Here is a 16,505-nt window from a genome sequence, read left to right on the forward strand (position 1 = left end):
TACTTTTTTTAGTTTTTTTTTTTTTCAATTTGCCGACTAGATACAGAAGGATCCGGTGCCTTTGTATTATCCTTGGTCCTTGGAGGAATTTAAACTGGTTTTCAAAACACTTCTAATTTCATTCTCCAATCAAAGAGTAGCACCAGCACTTACGAGCGTTCCGAAAATTTTACGTTTGAATGGCGCCATTAATAGTGTTGCTTAGCAACTGATCTAAAAAATCCGCGGGCTCGAACACGGGATTTGATCGAAAAATGTTCTTGTTTTCCTATAAGAGTGAATACAAGATGATTGAGAACTTGTAGAAGAAATGTTCAATGTAGACAATTATAAGAACCTAGCTGTTTTTAAGTATTTCAGTGAGAACAATTTCGCGTGGGGACTGGTAAATAGGACTGATTAACTGAAGAAACGAAAAGCGCGTGAAAAGAAAGAAAGAAAGATTTGAATTACCACAGTTCGTAAATCGACAGCAAATTTATTTTAAGCATCTTCATAAAAACGTTTATAATAGATTACAAGAAAAAGTTAAACGTTCTCTTGAAAATATAATTTCAAGTCTTTGGAGCAGCCCAAAGTCAATTCATTTTGAAATTTAAAAAATGTCTATTTACAAGCAAAAGTCTGCCCTATTTAGAGCATTTAGAAGCACTTTCGGTGAACAATGGAAGGACCTGATTCATCGTATTCTTGTTTGGAAATCCACATCTGTTGGAAGGTGGACAGCGAGGCCAAGATCGATCCTCCAATCCATACAGAGTATTTACGCTCAGGGGGAGCAATGATCTTGATCTTCATCGTGGGTGGGGCGAGAGCAGTGATTTCTTTCTGCATTCTGTCAGCGATTCCTGGGAACATGGTGGAACCACCAGACAACACTGTGTTGGCGTACAAGTCCTTACGGATGTCCACGTCGCACTTCATGATGGAATTGTATGTGGTCTCGTGGAGGCCAGCAGATTCCATTCCAAGGAAAGAGGGCTGGAACATGGCCTCGGGACATCTGAAGCGCTCGTTGCCAATGTTGATGACTTGACCGTCGGGAAGTTCGTAACTCTTCTCCAAGCTGGAGCTTGAGGCAGCCGTCTGCATTTCTTGCTCGAAGTCAAGGGCCACATAGCACAGCTTTTCTTTGATGTCACGCACGATCTCGCGCTCGGCTGTTGTGGTGAAGGAATAGCCTCGCTCTGTCAGAATCTTCATGAGGTAGTCTGTCAAGTCCCTGCCGGCCAAATCGAGACGAAGGATAGCATGGGGAAGAGCGTAACCCTCGTAGATGGGAACTGTGTGACTGACACCATCACCGCTGTCCATAACGATTCCAGTCGTACGACCAGAGGCGTAGAGAGACAACACAGCCTGGATAGCGACGTACATAGCTGGAGAGTTGAAGGTCTCGAACATGATCTGATGAGAAAAAGATAGAAGCATGGTCATTTCAAATGGAAACTAGTGACTAGACTTACTAAAATGGCGCCTTTTCCCGCTTCTTTATTTCACGCGCGTGGAGCGAATCACGCTCGGCGCGCGTGGAGGAGTCACGCTTGGCGCGCGTCACGCTCTCCTAAGATTCTGGTCTTCCCTTAACTAGCTTTTTGTTTCTATCAAGCATTCAACCTGTTGTTTTTGCACACACAACACAATGAAAACAATTTAACATACTTCTCCAGGATGAAAGGACGCCTTATTTTGTAAATACTGCATGGAAAATCGAGTTTTGTATCAGCTGATATTTAGCGTAGAAAAATCTAGACGTGCGTTTATCAGACGACGGTTAATTTATCTTAGTCCAATATACTTAAATCCTTTGTGTTGGCTAAGAACTCCAAATCGAATGTTGTTAAAAATGCCCCAGCGGTTGGCGGCGTTTTGAAACATCAGCTGCCTGAATCTGACCAATCAGGTAACAACATAGCCTTATTTGGAACCAGATCGCGTTCGAATGTTTCAGCGGGCACACATTTGCATAACTTCTATTAAAATTAGAAATTATAAACAACCATTGTGTATTTAAGCGATTTTCAAACAATGCTGTCTTTAAACCCCTGTTGTGAAATAATTATTGAAAGCGGCTTCATCTTTTTTTATACACGCCAAAACTTTTCTTCGATCGCAAGATTGTTGCATTTTACAGACCTTATCCTTTCCTTATATGTTTATATCAGCGAATGCCTAGTTATGCCTTACTCTGAAGCCAACTTTTTTAGAATAAAATTTCCGTTTCGTTTATTTCCGTAAACGTAATATAATCGTCAGAGATAAACTAATATGTCACGCATCAATGAAATCGCACAGTTTATTGTACTCGGATCTGGTGTGGTCGCAGAGTTTTGTCTAGTTTGTCAACGTAACTTATAATTATGATATTTTTTTCTGATCGAGCGATGAATGAGCTAGTTGTACCGAGAAGAAATATAAGTGGAAGGCCATGAGCTAAATTGTAATAAACGTAATTATCACGGCTCATTACCTGAGTCATCTTTTCTCTGTTAGCTTTTGGGTTGAGTGGAGCTTCTGTCAGCAGAACTGGGTGTTCCTCTGGCGCTACACGCAGCTCGTTGTAGAATGTGTGATGCCAGATCTAAGAATTAAGGATTGTACGATAATAATTAATCCTAAAGGCGAAATCGTTATTTAATAGAAAATTAGAATTATCTTACCTTTTCCATGTCATCCCAGTTGGTGACGATTCCGTGTTCGATGGGATATTTCAGGGTCAGAATACCTCGCTTGCTCTGAGCTTCATCGCCGACGTACGAGTCTTTCTGACCCATACCAACCATCACACCCTGATGTCTTGGGCGACCAACGATGGAGGGAAACACTGCACGAGGAGCATCGTCTCCGGCAAAACCTGCCTTGCACATACCGGAGCCATTATCCACAACCAAGGCAGCAACGTCGTCATCGGCCATTTTTTCTAGTACGTGCGAATATTTTTCAAATTACAACCTATAAATTTAGCTGAACGCTTAAAACATGATGTACTATAGCTGTGCCACGGTTTATATAAGCAGGTTACATCCGTTCTGTCTCCTGATTGGTCGAAAATTACAGGATTATTGTAGCTAGCATGAGTCATATGTAATTGCTATCAGCCGCGAAACGTTTGCATGTCTTCAAAATTGCAAACTAAACCTTTGCCTAACTTAGCACTTTAAGCAGTAAAATTGCACTTGTTCTGACTCTAGTGCGAAAAATTGCCAAATTTTTAGGTGAAAAATTGAAGTTTCTAGACTTTTTTTTTTCAGCTGTTTTTTCTTTCCTTTTGACAAGCTCTGATTACAAGCGAGAGCGATGCGGAGTTTATTACCAAATTTGGTTATATTTGGAATACGAGTTTTAAAGCATGGCTTGGTTCTCCAGGTGGTCTGAGTTTGCACGTTGTCATAGATTTATTTTGCGCATTGCGCTGTTACAAAACAATCCTTTCCTTTGTCTGTGAAGTGGAAAATTTTAATAAACGCTGCAAACTCTCTCAGATATTAGGAAGTCACGTCCTCGCTCCCGTCATAACATTTTTATAGAAATCTCTTGATATACCTTACAGATCCATACAGGAAGCGCATACAATAAAGATTTTAGTTTTCCTTTTATTTTTACTTTAGCCTAAGAATTACCTTGGCTTATTTGGTTTCGTTGCCCTGTAGGCCTTTTTGTTTCATCAATTACGAAAATAATAATTGCATCAGTGGGCAGTCAAAAAAATGAAGACTGAATGAATCAAAAAGTTCATTTAAGGTAATATTGTTAAATACTAGAATGTTATGTCATTTCCAAATGATTTTAAGAAGCGGCGAGAAAATTTCCTTTTTAGGTTAAGGATGACGTTTGTTCAAAATAATTCCAAGTAAATAACGTGCTTGTAGAGTTGTGGAGCTATTACTCGCTTCGTGACCTTTCTAAAGCCAGTTAAATGCTAATTGACAGGAAATTTGAATGGCTGATATCAGTCATGATTTACTGAGTACAAGCAGAGTATTTCGCTGGAAACTGATTATTTTGAGTTGTTTACGCGGCCGAAAAAAATCTTCTTTATAGACAGCCAGAAGTTCATATTAATAATTGTGAACTCATGTAGCAGCCGCATGTTTATTTAAGGCTGTGTCACGGATTTTATTAGGTTTGGCAGAATACTTCTTGTAACAGTAATATTGACCGCGAGAACCATAACTTTATTATAAACAAATATATTTCCCACTTGAAAAACTTTGGGATGTGGGTTTATTTCGCATCAAACGTACGACTAGTGCTGCTTTTGTTGCCTTATAGATAGTTTTTCCATTTTAACGGTTTAGTTAAAAACTTAAAATTGGATTGTAGTTACCAATTTTCAACACAAAATTATATTCCAATCAAAATCTCAGCCACGAATTCTTACAGTTTCGCAAATTTCAGCCTCGATATTCTGATAGAGTAAATTTTCATAGAAAAAAAAAAGTTTAGTTATTTGCAGGACTCCCGAAAGCAGGGAGACAGTCGGGTGACAAACTGTCAAATTACCACGCTTGAACACCAGCACGTGAGGTCAATAAATTGCTTATTTATATGCGTTACTCAAGCGGGGATAAAGCCAATTTGTAATATGAAAAGAGTTTCTATTTATATTCCAGTACTTCTACTGATCTGTTTGTACACAGCTATTTAAAAAAAATCCAGAACTTCAAAGCCATACAACAGTGAAAAGCTTACAAAGACAAACGATCTAGCTCTCGCGAGGAGCAAAATAAATGCTTCGTATGTAATACACACACTTGCTGGTTTGTTTCACGTCCAAGGATTTGCAAAATTCAATTAGCATTTGGCCTAGTCACGTTGGCTACATATCGGTGGCGTCACGTATTATTTTAAAAGTGAGAGCAAAAGATTAATTGGCTGGTGATACAATCTTTTGTTAACTGGTGAGCAAATTTGAATAACAAAAACGATGTTTGTAAACAGAAGCGTCGCTGTTCTACAATGTTTCACGAAATAGCTCAGTTTATTCATAGTTAATAGAGGGAAATGGTTAAGAATCCTGCATGGCAAAGTTCTTTGTTGTATGTTTTTGTTCGCTATTTTGGGGGTTGACACTGCACAAAACCTGACAAAATAGAATAGGTGGTTACGTGTGTTCATGCAACTAACCAATAAAAACATTGCGATTACGTAATTCATGCATAGTGTAAAAGCGCAAAACAAAAGATGTGCAGGGTCGTGGACCGTCCAACATAAATCTTGGCTTCTTTGTTTGCTCCTTAGATGTTTGCCGGGCTTCCTAACCATTTCCCTCTATGAACTATGGTTTATTGTGGACGGTTCTATTTCTTGTAAAACTACATATAAAGCTCCAAGCTTGCTCGCAGGCTAACAAAGCTTCAAGAGTTTTTAATGGTCTTCTGAATTTTGCTAGAAATTCTAGCAAACAATTCCAAAATACATCAAATGCAATTAGAAATAGAACACAATGCAAACTGGGACGTTCATAGCTCTTTGAGCTTCTTTGCGCTCGTTGCGCGTTCCTCATTTGAAAATTTTAAATTCCTCAACTAAAACGAATTTGAAAAGGATAAAGCTTGATAATTAAGACTGGTTAGAAATAGTGGTCGTAGAGATATGTCAACAAGATCTTTATTTAGGAAATACAACGCACCAGCACATCTACAAAAATAGAATAAAGCTCAAATAGCACAACGGAGAACACAAATTTGTATTTCCACGATCATATTAAATACAACGTCTATCACATAAGTTTTTAACCGACTTGTTTTCTAGGGGAAGTTCGATTTAGTTTTTAGAAGCATTTTCGGTGAACAATGGAAGGACCAGATTCGTCATATTCTTGTTTGGAAATCCACATCTGTTGGAAGGTGGACAGCGAGGCCAAGATCGATCCTCCAATCCATACAGAGTATTTACGCTCAGGGGGAGCAATGATCTTGATCTTCATCGTGGGTGGGGCGAGAGCAGTGATTTCTTTCTGCATTCTGTCAGCGATTCCTGGGAACATGGTGGAACCACCAGACAACACTGTGTTGGCGTACAAGTCCTTACGGATATCCACGTCGCATTTCATAATAGAATTGTAACAGGTCTCGTGGATGCCAGCAGATTCCATTCCAAGGAAAGCAGGCTGGAACAGGGCCTCGGGGCATCTGAAGCGCTCGTTGCCAATGGTGATGACCTGACCGTCGGGAAGCTCGTAGCTCTTCTCCAAGCTGGAGCTTGAGGCAGCAGTCTGCATTTCTTGCTCAAAGTCAAGGGCCACATAGCACAGCTTCTCTTTGATGTCACGCACGATCTCGCGCTCGGCTGTTGTGGTAAAGGAGTAACCTCGCTCTGTCAGAATCTTCATGAGGTAGTCTGTCAAGTCCCTGCCGGCCAAGTCAAGACGAATGATGGCATGGGGAAGAGCGTAACCCTCGTAGATGGGAACTGTGTGACTGACACCATCACCGCTGTCAAAAACGATACCAGTTGTACGACCAGAGGCGTAGAGAGACAACACAGCCTGGATAGCGACGTACATTGCTGGGGAGTTGAAGGTCTCGAACATAATCTGTTGCAAAGAGAAAATTTAACCTCATTAAATAAAAAACCAAACAGGGCATTTACTTAAAAAAATAAAAATATATATGCTAAAATTGTTTTTAAATTGTCATAAATATCGACAGAAATCCATGTGATTTGAAAGCACTCCAAAGCAAACAGTAATGTTGGTTTATTAACGTTGCACGACAAAATTCCAAGTTTCTTTTCGTTAAAAAAGGATTCAAACAGAGCGTGTATTTAAATTATAACTACGCTTTATTTTAAAGTCAGTTTTATTTGTTTGTCAGTAAGTAATTCTAACAAAAGGTTCAACCATTCGTGCATATAAATTAGTCATCCTTCCGACAGTTTGTATGACAAATTCTGACCAATGAGAGTATTTCGTTACCATATATGGACATGAAACAAAGTCAGATGTGATCAGGCAGTTACTCGAAAGTTTCTTGTGAGAAAAAAGTGAAACTCGTTTTTCTGTAAATTTAAATTTCCAAATCTTTTTATTCGTCCAAGTTTTGCGAATTACGACATAAAAAAAAACAGAATGGTGACAAACTATTACCCGCGTATTATGTATCGTGAGAACAGGTCATAAAATCATTTTCAACTTCAGTCAACAAAATATATGCAAATTTGCGGAAAGTACTTCGGGGCTACGTCGCTTGCTAGTAATATTGGCCATCCTACAAATGTATGTGCGGGATTTATTTCTGCATTTTTCACAGACAGTTGATCGAAAGAAAGCGGCCAACCCAATTTCGAATCGTACAAAATTTGAATCATTTTCGACTGTGTTGTGCGGCTTATATTAGTTGTAAGAACATCACGAAAATATTGTTGAAAGCTGAATGCAGATATTCGCGGTGAATTTAAATAAATATCCCAGCAAACTTAACTTTTAATCGGTTATATGTGATGTCAAAGTCGCACATACGAAAAGGTTCGAAAGAGCGGAGGCCACACAAAGCGTTTGAACGTCCACACCCACAAGTAGGCGAAAATACGGCACACACGCTAGATTTACGATTTTAAATTCGATCCAAATAAATTGTTTACCTGGGTCATCTTTTCTCTGTTAGCTTTTGGGTTGAGTGGAGCCTCTGTCAGCAGAACTGGGTGTTCCTCTGGCGCTACACGCAGCTCGTTGTAGAAAGTGTGATGCCAGATCTGAAATTATAAAGGAAATTCGTAGTCAGCCGATGTGACAACGAGATATTTACAGCGGAGGATTTAGCTTACCTTTTCCATGTCATCCCAGTTGGTGACGATGCCGTGTTCGATGGGATATTTCAGAGTCAGAATACCTCGCTTGCTCTGAGCTTCATCGCCGACGTACGAGTCTTTCTGACCCATACCAACCATCACACCCTGATGTCTTGGGCGACCAACGATGGAGGGAAACACTGCACGAGGAGCATCGTCTCCGGCAAAACCGGCCTTGCACATACCGGAGCCATTATCCACAACCAAGGCAGCAACGTCGTCATCGGCCATTTCGAATTGAAGTTTGAAATCTGAACACAAATTTGTACTGAACAACTTGCCTCCTCGAACAGTGTAGAAGTGTGATTTTTGTGCACCCTGCTCCACGCTTTATGCTGGCAAATTCTGGAACGTGATTGGTTGAAAAAAGCCACGCGAACAATGATGTAGTTCCGGGTGCCAAGCTCATGTTTATTTTACATATGGGTGTTTAGGATTCAATTTGTGTTGAAAACCTGACTTCATTTTGCCAAATTTGGCGTGGGTTTATTCTAAACAAGTCGAATGCGTGCTGGTCATGACGGATGCAGATTTTGAAATAAGTTTTCCAGAAGCTGTTAGAAGTTAAGCTTACAAAAGCGTACTCTGCTTATCTGCAGACTTAAACAAATAAAAATTTCCGCCTGAATGAATGGAGGTTTTCTTCATGAAATGCGATTATTTTCTCTTTCGACATGCACATACGTTGTCTACAATTATAACCTTAAACAGGCCTTCGGCACACATGCAAATCTAGGAATTACAGCTGATGTCAACTTTAATAATACCGACCGTATTTCCTTGGTCAGTCAGTTTGTGATTATTTGCTTGTCATCATAATCGCTAATGATCGGTCGGTTAGCGCTTGATTTGCATGAATTGTTGTCTTGTTTAAAACTAATGGAGCGGAGCGTTATATCATTATTAGCCGCAATCCTTGAGTAGACCCTGGTCACTTTGTTTTCTTTTGGAAAAGTTATAGAATTTATTTCTTGTGAAGACTTCAGTAGATTTGAAAGGCTTGTATTAAACATGATTGGTTTAGATCCGGGAATTAAAATATTTTTTGAAATAGGCTTCACCACTTGAGAGAGAAACTGAGACGATGTTCAAAAGGGTTCAATATTGAATGACAAAAATCAAAAACTGCGTACACTTTTCAGCGCGTTTTGGCAAAGATAATTGCAGAGTGTACAAGCAAATAAATGGTAAAAATAAATATTTCTTGAGGTAAGGAAATAAAAAGTTATTTTTACTTTCCAAATCTTTGTTCAAATAGTTATTCACTAATTCATGCTATGTGCATAATTTGAAGTTTTGTGTAACATTATTTTCAGTTATGACGTCTCTTCCGTAATAAGTTCAAGGACCATTAATGGGCTTTCAATATATATATTTATAAATGTTTTATCAGTTTTTAATAACAATTTCGACATAACCATTTTTGGCAAAATTTGGTCGTGGATTAAGTATATCTGACAAAAGGTCTTAATTGTCTCGAATTTTCGAGTGTGACAATCGATACAAAAATGTCAGCTGGAGCATCGCTCGAGCAATTGTTCGTTCGGGTTCACTGCTATTATTTAATAGTAGGTCAGGTAATATCCTGTGGATAGAGCTCGAAATATCATAAAGGTCATGTGTATTGAACATTGAGGCGTTACGGTAAAGTCCCTATTCATGAAACCCAAATAAACGCATCATTGTCACCAAGCAACACCCTAGGAATTTTAAGCGTACTTTGAAAAGTTTTTAGCGTGGTGGGGCGCGTTAATGCTACATGTTTTTAGCGTATGTGGAAATTGTATGTTGTCGTTGCTATCTGATCTCCTCAGTGTCTATCGTAATTTCTGTATTTCGTTTTGGCTTGTGTCTATTTGTCTGTTTGTTTGGTTGTTTTGTTTTGTTTTGTGTCTCTCTTGGCCCTTTATTGCGTTGAAGGACGAGGAATATAAAGGTCAGCATAAGATATACGATGCTACCTTTTATTTAATAAATATTTTTACTGTACGGAAGTTTCTCAAAGCTAAAGAAAAGCCAAAATAGTTACACATAGCTTCTATATTTTTTCCACAAGAGAAAACAGCAAACGAAGCGAGCGCGAGAGTAGCCTGCGAGAGCCTGTTCACAGCCTTAAGGGGTGGGCACCCCTTGCGCCTCCCGTTTTGCGCTGGCGTCCAGTTCTCTCGCCGTTCTTTTCCCGCGTTCAACGATTGAAGAAAAATACGAATGAAGAAAAATACGAAAAATGCAGGGGTGTAAACAGTCTATATTTCTATCGGAGAAAAGACTTCAAGAAGGCGACACTAAGCCTCTAGAAAACGCATACAAACTGACTGAGAAACGAAAGCTCCATCACAAGGAACTTATGCTTGCGTCTTTAATAGTGAAAACCACAGATTATAATTATTGAGTTATTTTTCAAAATAGCTCTTTAGTCGGCGCGATGGACCTGTAATCAGTGAAGTATGTGGGTTTGTCACACCAATCAGATTTCAGGTACTATCGGAACCAATCAAATTGTAGTTTATAAAGGGGAAGCAAACTGACGTAGTCAACAATTTCGTTCGAAGTTTTTAGATTAGAAGGAGGCGGAATCGGTGAGTTGTGATTTAACCCTGGATTAAAAACGTTTTTCGTAACGCCCGCCTGCTTACAACGCACACGCCGTGAGCAAAAGGCCCAACAATAACTTGTTATTCGTCTTATTCGAGCGTACGTTTGGAGAGGCTAGCTTTCCTGACCGTAGTAAAAATAACATATAACATTTGCACAAAGCAGATTTGAAGTATAATGTTGTCATTACTTTTGCCGTCCGCTTTGCGAAGTTCGTTGGGAAATTGGAAAGTTTGTTATGAAGTTGCCAAATAGGTTGCGAGTTTGTAAATCAAATTGTGAGCTTCGATACAAAGTTCCCAACTTCGGCCCGAAATTAATAAAACCTTCTATAATTATGTTATCAAAAAGGGCTTTGCTACGCTAAACTGTTGGAAACAAATGTCATAAAAATAAAAAACTTTTATGTTCAGCGAGCCGTAAACATGTTGTCTCGAACAAATTAGTCTGTCGCGTCGCGTCGGCTTCGATTAAAATCAATAAACCATCCAGTTTCATCCGGTTTACCAACGCAGAAGACTTGAAATTGAAGACAGTGAAGATTATGCCTCACAGAAATCGTTAAATATGTGTTTTCATACAAAAAAGTTAAAATTTGACCAAATTTCTACCTGCATAAAATTTATTTATCGCCAAATCACTTGCGTGATCGCTGATGCGAAACGTTGTCTTGCACTTCAAGCTACTTCAACTTTCCTTGACAAGCTCTAAAATCTTCGAGTTCAGAAATCGCCATGACTTTCGAGCAACATGTCTTGTTTCTCCTCAACTACCAAAACTTCGAAAGTTCAGTCGGGCCGAAGTTGGGAACTTATCGAAGTTCGCAATTTGATTCGCAAACTCGCAACGTAATATTGGCAACTTCATAACAAAGTTTCCAATTATCCAACAAACTTCGCAAAGCGGGTGGCCAAAGTAAACTGAAATCAACTGTAAAACATCTCGTTCAAATATTTAATGAACCGGTACAAGTATTAACTTTGCTGTTAAAAGCAACTACAATCGATAGCAAAAACAGAATAAGAGCGTGCCATTCCGTGACAGTTTGATATCTCAATTAGTTCTTGTTTGTTGAATAGAATTTAGGTTGTAAATGAAAGAAAATCTTTGTTGAACAGTTCTGACAGGAAACAAAGACTCCAGGTATACTGCGCTTTAAAGAACTTTCCCGAAGAAAGTGGTTTTTGATTTTATGCGTTTATTACTTCGTTTATTATAGTACTTTTCGTTCAATGTCTGTATGGAAACGTGGCTTTTTCGAGAAAAACAAGGGTATCGTGTTACGCTCGTTTTTAAAAAACAAAGGTCTCATGTTACAAAAGTGACAAAAACAACAATATCATGTTTCAGTGTTTGGCAAAAATCTAAAAGTATTCCGTAACAAACAAAAGTAACACGTTACGGTTGCTACAAAGCTAGCAACAAAATAACCGCTTAAACAGAATAAGAACGTGCCATTTTGTGACATTTTGATAATTGAATTAGTTTTTGTTTTTCAATTAAATGACGAAACTTTACGTATTGAATAAAACAGTTCTGATGTATCAAAATGCACGTAAAAGTTATTTTGTTTGCAAGGAAATTTTGTGCAAAAAAGTGACTCCGTGGGCCGCCATACACAAATGGCTCAACCCATGGCATAAACCATCCCAACAGGACAATCACCCAGTTTCACCCCAAGCCACCCCATAAATTGAAAAAATAACTCCTGCACGCTTAGCGTGCCTATGTTTCTTGTTCCTTGTGGTTTAGTGTCACTTTCTTTGCGTCTTTTCTCCGTGGAAATTGACAGACCTACAAACGTCGAAATTTAGGCTAAACAAGTTTTAAGGTTCTGCGCAACGTGACTTATCTCCTTTAATGAACTTTTGTTGAAAGATCTGAAAAAGAATCAACTGTCGGATATGTATAGGAAAAATAGGTCCGCAACACATGCATGTGTCCAGTGCTGGGCGCGCGTGTACATGTAAATTAACAAGAGCTCTTAGAGCTTACAACTGCGCTGGTCTCGTGAGCACTTTAGGGGAGCCATATGGGGGGAACAAATAATGCACCCCCCCCCCCCACCATCCCCTTTGCCTGCGTCTAATAATGTTGCGACTGACAAACAAAATGGTAAGAAAACACCTTGTGTGACATTTCATGGTTGACTAGTTCCATCCGCAATTAAATATTTTTCTTATATGCTAATGCTATATGCTGGCCAAATTTAATTCCCACGATCCTGATCCGTGAAACCAAAAAATCGCTTATCGGGACGACGGGATTTTTCGGGCGAAAGTTTACAACTACTGCCCCTGGGTCTGCAAGATCAGTTCATAAGAACGTCTGGCTTCACGCCAGGAACGTAAGTATCCGCGAGAATTTCGACAGTATTCCTTATTTACATAAAACTGAAAACTGGCCCAATGACAATGTTTCGCAGTTTCTATAAAGTTTGTACTATTTTTGAACCTCTTCAACAGTTCAAAATTTATTTGACCCTGTTTCGGTTTTCGTATTACAATAGGCGGTTGTAAAAATGTAGCGACTGCCAAACTTTGTGTGACATTTCATGGTTGACTTGTTCTAGCCGCGATTAATAATTTTTTTTATATGCAAATTCTGGCCGAATTCCCACGCGCGGACGCTGAAGCTGTTTTTAGCACAAAGGGTATTTCCCTAGCATACCGAATGACGTGAGCGGAACAAGTCAGGGCATGTTTGTGAAGGGAATTTTTCTTTTTATCTCTAAAATCCTTTCAATGACACAGGCCCAAAAAAAAATAGATTACCCTTAAAAGAGAAATACTTTGCAATAAATTTGTTTAGTAAAGACCAAAGGATTCGCAAAGATTTGAAAGGTAGCTTATAATAGCTTTAAAACATTACGTGACTTGAGCTCTAGCCGATCAAAAGTGAAACTTGTCATGTCAGCACATTCTTTTACACCAACGTAATGGTATTTATTCACAGATTCTGGCCCGCTGAATTATATTTCTCTTTAAAAGCGTTGAAATTTAGTATTTTTCACGAGTCAAACGCTTCAAAATTGTATATTTCACACAAAACATTCTTTGTAAAGACAAAAATAAGAAAATTTTTCCATTTGTTGCTGATTTGTAGCTTCTAAACATCGCGTGACATAACCTCGACCGAGTGGAGGTCTGGGTCTGGTCACCGACAAAACTAAAAAAAACAAGAAGCTCTTAGAGCTTAAAACTGCGCTGGTCACGTGACCACCCTAGGGGTAGCCATGGGGGGAGAATAAAAAATGCACCCCACCCCCTTATATCCCCTTTATCTGCGTCAAACAATGTTGCGACTGACAAGCAAAATGGTAAGAAAACACCTTGTGTGACATTTCATGGTTGACTAGTTCGATCCGCAATTAAATATTTTTCCTATATGCTAATGCTGGCCAAATTTAATTCCCACGATCCTGATCCGTAAACCAAAAAAAACGCTTATCCGGACGACGGGATTTTTTGGGCGAAGGCTTACAACAACTGCCCCTGGGTCTCCGAGGATAAACTTTACAATTAATAAGTACGTCTGGCTTCCCGCAAGGAACGTAAATATCCGTGAGAATTTTGACAGTATTCCCCATTTGCATAAAACTGAAAATGACCCAATGACAATGTTTCGCAGTTTCTATAAAGTTACTACTAGTTTTAAACCTCTTCAACAGTTCAAAATTTATTTGACCCTGTTTCGGTTTTCGTATTACAATAGGCGGTTGTAAAAATGCAGCGTCTGACAAACTTTGTGTACATTTCATGGTTGACTTGTTCTAGCCGCGATTAATAATTTTTCTTATATGCAAATTCTGGCCGAATTCCCACGTGCGGACGCTGAAGCTGTTTTTAGAACATAGGGTATTTCCCTAGCATACCGAATGACGTAAGCGGTACAAGTCAGGGCATGTTTGTGAAGGGAATTTTTCTTTCTCTCTAAAATCCTTTCAATGACACAGGCCCAAAAAAAAATAGATTACCCTTAAGAGAAATACTTTGCAATAAATTTGTTTAGTAAAGACCAAAGGATTCGCAAAGATTTGAACGGTAGCTTACATAGCTTTAAAACATTACGTGACTTGAGCTCTAGCCGATCGAAAGTGAAACTTGTCATGTCAGCACATTCTTTTACACCAACGTAATGGTATTTATTCACAGATTCTGGCCCGCTAAATTATATTTCTCTTTGAAAGCGTGGAAATTTAGTATTTTCCATGGACTAAACGCTTCAAAATGGAATAGTTCACAATAAACATACTTTATAAAGACAAAAATAGAGAAACTTTTTCCATTTGTTACTGATTTGTAGCTTCTAAACATTACGTGACTTCAAGCTCGACCGAGTGGAGGTCTGGGACAGGTCACCGACAAAACGAAAAAAAATAATAATAATAATAATAATAAACCCCGTGCAGAGCAAGAACTGCGCAGCGCAGTTAACAAGAGCTCTTAGAGCTTACAACTGCGCTGGTCTCGTGAGTACTTTAGGGGAGCCAGGTGGGGGTAACAAAAAATGCACCCCCCCCCCCCGCCCTTATCCCCTTTACCTGCGTCGAACAATGTTGCGACTGACAAACAAGATGGTAAGAAAACGCCTTGCGTGACATTTCATGGTTGACAAGTTCCATCCGAAATTAAATATTTTTCTTATATGCTAATGGTGGCCAAATTTAATTCCCACGATCCTGATCCGTGAAACAAAAAATTCTTTTAAATCAGCATCCAGTGTTGAATTACCGTTTATACATTAAATAACCAGCTCCGAAAATGGAATATTGAAGCAAATAATTAAATCAAATTTGAGAAGAACACTAGACCTGTGTTTTGCTGAATGGGAATTCCCCGGGGAATTAATTTACCAATGACGTAACCCTTGCAAGTCAGGGCATGTTTGTCTCAGTGGTTTTCCATCAGATTTCAGAAATCCTATAGATGACACAGCTCCAAAAATAAATAACGCTAAAAAGTCGAATATTTCACACTTAACATGCTAAGTTTAGACCAGAGGATTTGTTTAGTTTCCGTTTGTAGCAGATTTAAACCTTTCAGAGCATTGCGTGATTCTTGCCGATCAGTGTCTTGTGAAAGTAAAAATTTGTTAACGCCAGCACATTCCAGGACACAAACGTAATGTAAATAAGGTAAATGTAAATTCTTGCCCGCTAAAGCGTATTTATTTAAAGCGTGAAATTTTAGTATTTTCTTCGATTCAAACGCTTCAAAATACTTCACACTGAATTTTGTAAGTAAAGATTAATGATTCGCAAAGATTTGAAAGGTAGCTGATAATAGCTTTGAAAAATTACGTGACTCGAGGTCTAGCCGATCGAAAGTGAAACTTGTCATGTCAGCACATTCTTTTACACTAACGTAATGGCTTTATAATAGCTTTATAATAGCTTTATAATAGCTTTAAAACATTACGTGACTTGAGCTCTAGCCGATCAAAAGTGAAACTTGTCATGTCAGCACATTCTTTTACACTAACGTAATGGTATTTATTCACAGATTCTGGCCCGCTGAAATATATTTTTCTTTCGACGCATGAAAATTTAGAATTTCCTTTGAATAAAACGCTTCAAGATCGAATATTTCACACTAAATATTCAAGACAAAAAATAAGAAAACGTTTCCATTTGTTACTGATTTGTAGCTTCCAAACATCGCGTGACATGAGCTTGACCGAGTGAAGGTTTGGTACAGGTCACCGACAAAACGAAAAATAATAATAATAAACCCCGTGCAGAGCAAGAACTGCGCAGCAGCGGGGTAAAAAACACTAAAACGATCATGAATGCCGCTCCAAGTGGGAGTAGGAGTACTCCTAGTGGCTTAATTCTTTCCCAATTGGGATAAGCTCCGGCCTGAGGGCGATTTGGTTCGGCGTAGACTTGACCTTATCTTTATTTTCTTAGTTGATGAGGACCTTTTCCACAGCGCCTGACTGTATATTGACTGCCCGGCTACTATATAAAGAAAGTCTAGCAAATTGACAACAGTTGGCCACGTGACCGTGCCTTTTTTCTTTTTGTCATGTTCTTATTTCGAAAATGTGACAAGTGAAACCCCGTTTTTAACATTCTTTTTTTTTTAATTATTTAGAAGAGTGAAGAAAACAATACA

At 38.8% G+C, this 16,505-nt stretch overlaps 2 protein-coding genes across 2 annotated transcripts; both read right to left on the reverse strand.

Moving 5' to 3' along the window:
- Positions 1-462: 462 nt before the first annotated feature.
- LOC144632293 (actin, cytoplasmic-like) lies at positions 463-3,001 on the reverse strand. The gene is made up of 3 exons (XM_078490914.1): positions 2,661-3,001; positions 2,471-2,581; positions 463-1,407 (listed from the first exon to the last, which is right to left on the reverse strand). Exons 1-3 carry the CDS (start codon positions 2,913-2,915, stop codon positions 643-645), a joined length of 1,131 nt encoding a protein of 376 aa, XP_078347040.1. The 5' UTR covers positions 2,916-3,001; the 3' UTR covers positions 463-642.
- A 2,593-nt stretch (positions 3,002-5,594) lies between these two features.
- Positions 5,595-8,103, reverse strand: LOC144632291 (actin, cytoskeletal 1A). Its single transcript, XM_078490912.1, has 3 exons — positions 7,768-8,103; positions 7,585-7,695; positions 5,595-6,538 (listed from the first exon to the last, which is right to left on the reverse strand). Exons 1-3 carry the CDS (start codon positions 8,020-8,022, stop codon positions 5,774-5,776), a joined length of 1,131 nt encoding a protein of 376 aa, XP_078347038.1. The 5' UTR covers positions 8,023-8,103; the 3' UTR covers positions 5,595-5,773.
- Between the last annotated feature and the right edge of the window lie 8,402 nt (positions 8,104-16,505).

Source organism: Oculina patagonica, chromosome 12 (genome assembly GCF_052425735.1).
Source record: "Oculina patagonica isolate OP01 chromosome 12, crgOcupat, whole genome shotgun sequence".
NCBI lineage: Eukaryota > Metazoa > Cnidaria > Anthozoa > Scleractinia > Oculinidae > Oculina > Oculina patagonica.

What these genes read in the sequence shown, in the direction of transcription:
- LOC144632293 (XM_078490914.1), bottom strand. Translation starts at nt 2,915, where the DNA reads ATGGCCGATGACGACGTTGCTGCCTTGGTTGTGGATAATGGCTCCGGT. An exon ending in ACTGGGATGACATGGAAAAG is followed by an intron (nt 2,582 to 2,660) that starts GTAAGATAATTC and finishes CTTAATTCTTAG; the next exon opens with ATCTGGCATCACACATTCTA. An exon ending in ACAGAGAAAAGATGACTCAG is followed by an intron (nt 1,408 to 2,470) that starts GTAATGAGCCGT and finishes TTTTCTCATCAG; the next exon opens with ATCATGTTCGAGACCTTCAA.
- LOC144632291 (XM_078490912.1), bottom strand. Translation starts at nt 8,022, where the DNA reads ATGGCCGATGACGACGTTGCTGCCTTGGTTGTGGATAATGGCTCCGGT. An exon ending in ACTGGGATGACATGGAAAAG is followed by an intron (nt 7,696 to 7,767) that starts GTAAGCTAAATC and finishes TTATAATTTCAG; the next exon opens with ATCTGGCATCACACTTTCTA. An exon ending in ACAGAGAAAAGATGACCCAG is followed by an intron (nt 6,539 to 7,584) that starts GTAAACAATTTA and finishes TCTTTGCAACAG; the next exon opens with ATTATGTTCGAGACCTTCAA.